Source organism: Helicoverpa zea, chromosome 31 (assembly GCF_022581195.2).
Source record: "Helicoverpa zea isolate HzStark_Cry1AcR chromosome 31, ilHelZeax1.1, whole genome shotgun sequence".
Taxonomy (NCBI): Eukaryota; Metazoa; Arthropoda; class Insecta; order Lepidoptera; family Noctuidae; genus Helicoverpa; species Helicoverpa zea.
The window spans coordinates 18,548,111-18,555,545 of record NC_061482.1 but is presented as its reverse complement, the minus strand read 5'-3'; the positions used below and the strand labels follow the sequence as shown (position 1 = coordinate 18,555,545).

Genomic DNA, 7,435 nt, shown 5'->3' with positions numbered 1-7,435 from the left:
CACAAAGCCGATTAAAAGGATCTGTTTTATTAGATCCGTGTGTACCGTGAAAGCCGTCGCCGGACAAAGCGCTGCAAGCATACGAACTGACGAACAATATCCGTGACAGACAGACAGACAGACCCCCAGGGTGCTATTGTGGCTCCCTAATAAAACATACCTGCACTACAAGCCTTTGGCAGCAGTGGCTCTTTTTGGAAAATCTTTTGAACAACACTTGCTTTGTCAACGGGAATTACACGACTATTGTTTTGAGTGTTGACTTCGAACTTCACTTCAGTTTTTCGTAAAAGGGTCCAAAGCAAAGGACTTCTGTTTGTCTTATTGATATGGAATTGTTTGTATTTCATGTTCATATCGATATTTTCAGACAAGTTTTGTTAAGTACCTATTTTATGTAAAGATTTCAATATTTAATGAAAACACTCAAACTAAATAATATTGGAAACTAAATAAACTTTTTAACGTAAAGGAAGAGTTATAAAAACCGTAATTTGTGGTAGGTAATTAATCTAAGTATATTCTGATGTAAAATATCAAAGGAGATATAATTTCCTTATAAATCAGATGTGGAAGTATTCAAGTTGAAAGTACGTAGGTTCGAACTCTTGACCTCTCAATACCCTCACGCTTAGCCCTGAGGAGATGAGACCAATTATGTACCTAATACTTTCCCTTTCTAATAGCAAATATATTCGAGACACATACTTATTGTATTCATTTGTGCAATCAAAAACATGCTCTGTTGTCATTATCGTAATGACCAATCTCCTTAATTTATCTCGAGCTGAGAATCTTTTTCATGAAAAGGGCGAAAGTCCAATTTTGATTCATGATCTTTGGAAAAAGATTTTAATTACAACTAACGTTATGATCTTTAGCACTATTTTCAATGAATATTTTGTCTACACGTACATCATTATTATTATAGATATCAACCTGTTTATAGGTCCACTGCTGGACTTCCCTAATGAACGACAAATATTAACAGAAACTTTATTTTATACGTATATACTTACTGCTCATCCTGCTATCATACATTCTGTGAAGTTTCTCCACTGATGGTATCATCATACAAGCATGAACCCGGAACTGATGCATATCACACACATTTGCTTCGCACGGGACTCGAACCCGCGTCACGCAACACCTGCTTTCATCACAACTTGTTGTTTTTTTAGGATTTGTTTCTTAACTCTAATAGTGCAAATTGAGCTTGCATCATACAGGCTGTTTATTAAATTGTTTCGCTAAAGCTGTATGTCTAAACCGATTTATGTGAAATTTATAGATTTTTTTATGGGAATCCTTACTTATTGCAAAAAAAACTTATGTCAAGTACCTACTTTGGTGAAGTGGTTGCTAGATCTTTTGATTTAATTAATTAAGATACTTATCGAAATTGTAATTAGCAGTAAAGAAAAACGAACTATGTACTTTAAGTTTTGAGAAACTGCAAATAAAATGAATGAAATATGGTGGTCTACATATTTATTTTCAAAAGATTTACTGCAAACATTTTGACGTAGTCATAATGTAAGTAAAAACCTTTTATTACTTTAATTAGTTTGGATTTGAATGTAGGTATATAAAAATACCATCTATGTTGTATAGAGGTAAATAAAGTACTTTATCTGTACTGATTTGTGATTTTCCCTGGCTTTATTACAAAAGGGTGAAAATAAAATTCAAAATTTTTAATACTCAATAACTCGTGTATTACTTAAACTTAAAAACAAAACAAACTTGTACTTAACTCAGCCGAGACTCGAACTTGCACCCGGTAACTTTTAGCGAACGAACTAACATTACAATACTCACAATACTGTTTAAATCATTATTTTTCATTCAAGAAAAACATTTAAAATATATTTTAATTTAGGTGTTGAAAAAGATATTTTAATGTTAGTCCGATTCAATTTTTTCTGCTGATTAAAATTGCATACTTCACTACGACAGCACCAGTTGACGATATAAAAAAAAAAAACAATTGAAATCAGCAAAAAGTCTCAATCAAATAAAAACATTGTCTTTGAACAGACAAAACAACAATAAAAATAAAGCCTCTTTTACCACTTTAGAAGAATACAAACGCGATTTGTGTGACATCTGCAGGTTGTATCGTTTCGGAAGTGTTAAACTTACATGCATGTACATGAGTGAACCGACCATGGGATGGAACCCATTGTCGGCCCAAAACAATGGACGTGAAGACGGAAGTGTACTGCGTTAAAACGAACCAAACTATTATGTAAAAATCACTTGTTAAGGCGCACGCAAAGCCAAATACAACACATTCGCAATTTTGGAAAAATAAAACAATTTTGGACACTCGCTTGAAGCATTCGCCTTCGCGCACGCCTTGCACTTATCAAAGATAAAAAATATTTACAAAAATTGGTATATGACGGTAACAAATAGTTAACAAATGACTAAAAAATATTTACAATGAATGGTGGTTACCTAATCTTAGTCCCATCCGTGGTGTTCGTGCTCATGGTGGATAGGTACCCACACCTTCTCCCACACGGGCTTCCATACCTTTTTCCACGCTGGGACTTCAATGGATTTCCATACAGGGACCTGCACTTGCTTCCACTTCTCTACCCAGATCTTCTTCTGGACGGGTACCCAGACTTCCTTCTTAACAGTCTTCCAGATTTGTACTTTCTCTTCTATCCATTCCTGTTTCTTCTCGGTGACCCACGCTTGCTTCTTCTCAGTTCTCCAGATCTGTTTCCATTCCTCTTTCCATTCGAGTTTCTTCTCAGTGACCCATTCTTGTTTGTGCTCTGTCTTCCAGACTTTCTTCCACACTGGCTTCCAGATCATCTTCTTCCTCCACAGGTCGTGGCTGGTGTACTCCCATCCTTGGTGGTCCTTGCCGAGGTATTTCTCTCCGGGTACTCCTTCCTTAACCCATTCAGGGACGTGGATTTGTTTCCATGCAGGTACCTGTACTTCCTTGGTATGTGGGACTTGGATTTCCTTCCAAACTGGTTTCCATACTTTTTTCCAGTCTGGAACCTGAACTTCCTTCCAGATGGGCACCTGTACTTCCTTCCAGATTGGTTTCTGGACTACTTTCCATGCAGGCACTTGTTCTTCTTTCCACTGTTGTATTTTCTCAGTTTTCCAAGCTGGTACTTTTTCTTTTTTCCATTCAGTTTTCCAGACCAGTTTCTTTTCTGTTTTCCAGATTTGCTTCCACTCCTCTTTCCATACGAGTTTCTTCTTCCACACTCCCTCTGGTGGTGGAGAGTGCCAACCTCCGGGGGAGCGCTTGTCCCGAGACAACTCGGTGTCCTTGGCCGTCTCCTGCAGCGGCACGGCCAGGGCTGCGGCGCACGCCAGCACCGCCCATATCTGCAACAAGCGAACAACATTACATTTCCACAAAGAAGCATTACTTTCCAACAATTAACAATAAGACTCGTATTTAAACGCTCGATGTATTTCAACCGGTTTCACTTTTTAACGAATTATTTTAAATTGTTTATTGTACTGCATCTTACGCTCGTTATGTAAGCTGTGTATGTAAATACGCAGGTTTATTATACATTCGTTAATTATAATTCACGTCAGAGACTACAATTACGTTTGAATTTTAATCATTTTAAAACGCATGCTAAGTGTAATTTTAATTCATTAAGTTCATAAAAGTGCTTTAAACTTTAAAGTTTCTATGTCGTAAATCGGTAACTAAGTAAATCGTCGTAGAGCTTTTATAAGTTAAAGTTATCGCGTTAAGTGTGAATGATCGGCGGTTATGCGTAAGCTCGTTAAGTGTATATCGAAGCTCGGCTCAATTATGCGGATTATTGCAATTATTTACAGAGCACACAAGCTTTTATATTTATTGTTTGTTTCTTTAAACACTTTAATTTACTTTTAATTGCTTGTGAAATATTATTTTATATTGCAAGTTTTCGTAATGATTTTTGACACCGATACAATTATTTTTAATTCGTTATTCCGCAATCTTGAAAACGAACTATAAAGCTTTTAGTAAAAAAGGAATTAAATCACCAAATAAAAAAGACCCGTAATTCTAATTTCGGAAAACTGAATTTTCGCGAACACTTTTCCCGACCGTATATATATTAGGGCAAAAAGTCACTTTTTTTTTCGAAAAAATATCACGATTAAAGTTCACTTCACACACTGCACCCACCGTAAAAGTCAGCGTCCTCATTTTGATATGATGCTCGCCGCGACTGACGGAGGAGCGCCGGCGCAGGTTTTTATTAATGGGCCCCTCTCTCAGCGGCCGCTGTGCTGAGCGCTGACTCGAAGGGAGGGCTCATTTTCTAACGCGCCTCACTTCGCCTGAATTACTGTTGTTTTCGTTTGCTTCTCATGCGAATTGTGGCTTTGCGCTTTTTTGCGATTGGCGATTTTACTTGTGCTTATTTTGATTTTGTTTTTTTTTTCGATATGAAGTTTGATTGATGATGTGAGGATGTGTATCAAGATGAGGGTTGTGTAACCCTTTGGCTATACGGCTATAGGTGTGCGTAAACTATTGACACGTTTGACCATCTTCATTGATCTATTTTAGATATTGTAGTGGTGAGCTGTTCAACCTAATAGAGCTGTTATTCTCATGATGAAGATAAACAAGTAGCAGTTAAGTGTAACGTAATATGTATCGCAATAATTGTAACGTGCTATTGATGAATTGCATGTATCTGTTCTGAATAGTACATAGAGATTGAAGAAGTAATCTGTATTAAAAAAAGGTTTATAATTAACTGAAGTATGTATCTAGATGGAGTGCATTGAGGAGGGCAAGGGGCCTTAATGACTAGTGCTCCAGGAGATATTTTTAAAATATGACAACAATTTGTCTTTAAAATACGATCATAAAAGTTATTTGAAAGCATTGGAATTACATAGGACGAGCTTCTTATTATCATCACTTTCTTTGCTAAACGAAATTGAAAAGATGGTCAGCAAACTCGATATAGTTAAAGCATACGTGAATAAAGCAATCAGTCAACCCTTTAATTATGCATAAATGCATGATAAATTATTCAGACGGAATAATAAACTAGCAGGCGGGGATGGTACAATTGTTCAATGAAATCAAACGGTACAGATGAACAGTGAACTCGCAGCGTCCACTGGAACAATGTACGGCGAATAAGATGAACATGCTGATCTTTGATCTTACAACAATGCTGCCAGATTAGTCGCTGGACCTTCGTTTACATAAATGTGTATTATATTCAGCTGTACTTCTTGTAGGCCATTGTTATATGTGCAGTTGTATGGTTTCGATATGGTGGTTATTTTGCTGTCGAAGTCAGAGAAACTTTAACATGATATCTCTTTCGAGAAAGGCTGAGGACGAAAATTTCAGCTCTCTAACCATCACGATTCATGAGATACAGCCTGGTGACAGACAAACTGACGGACGGACGGACGGACAGACGGACAGAAGAGCGAAAACAGTAGGGTCCCGTTTTACCCTTTGGGTACGGAACCCTAAAAACTAACTGGCACTAAACTAGCTGAAAACTTATATTGTGATCGTAGAAAATGGTTACTTAATATCACAAAGCTGAAGAGATTACTTGCTTGTTTACAAACTTGAAAAATTCTTCCAGTGTTAGATAACCCACTTATGCAGAAAGGCCACAGGAGACTATTCCACGAAACGCGGGTGAAACCTTTTGGAGAAGCGAGTAAATTAACGCAAGTGAAATATCTCCACATCCTTGGAAATCAGAAAGTCAAAGTTCCACAACAATTTGGAATCATCTTATTTTAAATTTAGAAGTTATCACAAGTCAGCCAGTTAATATTGACTAAACACTTGATTCATGAGGCTGCGTCTGTGTCAAAGAGAAAATGTGGAATCTTGGAGATGGCACTCGACTTAATTCCGGAAATATATGATGCGCTTCAAATGTTACTCTGAGTGAGTTGTAGAGACGCGCCAATAAGGCAAGCAAAACTGTACAACTGAAATTGATATGGCTGGCTGTACTGTACATTTGAAACATGAAAACGGATACTTTTTCTTATTTTTCAAGTCTATAAATTTTCCTAGTTGTTCTGTGTTACTTTCTTTGTTAAGAGATCCCACTGAAAATTTTTAGTCAGCCGTAAGTTTGTTTAAACTTATAAATCGATATGAAGATGAAGGCACGTACCTACATTTCAAAGATCAGGTACTTAAACTTTAATTGGAATCAAGTGTTCTTTAAAGAAATATCCAAGCATCGGGTCAACTGTCGGTTGTCTGTACCCTGGGCTGTGCCTGCAGGGTGCACAACGGGGGTGAACCTGTAGGTTTTCCTATGCAGTCACTCGGTTCGATCACTGGAGCGACAACCCGTACCAGGGATGACCTGAAACCGCACGTTAATGTTTTGGCTACCGTAGTGGGGTACAAAACCAATCAGAAACAAAGTAACAAATTCATAAAAGTACTTTAATTTATCTTAAAATGAAGAAAGTAATTATACTATTCTTAATGAATGATAAACTAGTCAATGAAAGTGTTGGACACGGCTAGTAAATCTCATGAATTTTATAATTAAATCCATCTAATCACTAGGCTTAGCCGGATCTCACACTACCGTGTCATATGCAACTTAGTGCTCGTTTTCGCTAGCGAGCGTCATACCGAGCATTCATACCAGTTTTTTGGTTTGCGTATTTTTTTATATCAAATATGACTTTTCATGACACATCGCATTAGTTGCACCAGAAAATCGAATCTGATAATAAGAAGATTCGGTATACCTTAAAGCCCACATAGAATTGGCTGTCAGAAAAGTTCTTTGATCGGTGTTGGATTCGTGGTAGTGTGGGATCCGCTTTACAATGAAATATAATTGCAATGATAGTTTGTTTTGTGTTAGCAGTAATCCGGCGCTGCGAGGGATCAGCATCAATCATTTAGGCTAATTAATTAAATAAGCCTAATGGAATCGACATTAGTATTTGATTGCAACGGATTTACACTCGGCGACATCCAATTTTGGACAATTGTAACAAAGCTCTTGTAATGCAATATCATCCTGTAAAATTCAAAATGTATAAAATTCTCTGATTTCTTAGTATTTCCTTGCAATACTGTTATTTTATTGCGAATCTTGAGAAAATCATATTTTCCAGTGAAAATTGTGTGAAATACAAGATAGCAGGTTCTTTACAGAAAATGAATATTGAGATTTATTTACATTCTTGTTTTAAGCAAAAGATGGAAATATTCTGAGAAATAATATTATTAAGCGTTATATGATTCCTGTTAAAATTATTTTGAAATTAATTCTTGTGTCGGTAGTTATTAATGTAATGAAAAGTCATCAGTAATTCTCATTGGTTGCTGGTCCAATTTCAATGATTCCACGTGTAGGTCAGGTCAATATAAATAATTAATTGGCTTGACATTGGCAGTGCATTCAGTTGATTAGTTTAA

At 36.6% G+C, this 7,435-nt stretch overlaps 1 protein-coding gene across 1 annotated transcript; it reads right to left on the bottom strand.

The window, feature by feature from the left end:
- Positions 1-1,694: 1,694 nt before the first annotated feature.
- On the bottom strand, positions 1,695-4,264 carry LOC124645477 (golgin subfamily A member 6-like protein 22). The gene is made up of 2 exons (XM_047185292.1): positions 4,175-4,264; positions 1,695-3,366 (listed from the first exon to the last, which is right to left on the bottom strand). Exons 1-2 carry the CDS (start codon positions 4,193-4,195, stop codon positions 2,470-2,472), a joined length of 918 nt encoding a protein of 305 aa, XP_047041248.1. The 5' UTR covers positions 4,196-4,264; the 3' UTR covers positions 1,695-2,469.
- Between the last annotated feature and the right edge of the window lie 3,171 nt (positions 4,265-7,435).

Bases quoted from the DNA above. Each gene is read 5' to 3' on its own strand.
- LOC124645477 (XM_047185292.1), bottom strand. From the start codon at position 4,195: ATGAGGACGCTGACTTTTACG. The intron at 3,367-4,174 runs GTGGGTGCAGTG...CGCTTGTTGCAG, and splicing joins TGAGGACGCTGACTTTTACG to ATATGGGCGGTGCTGGCGTG.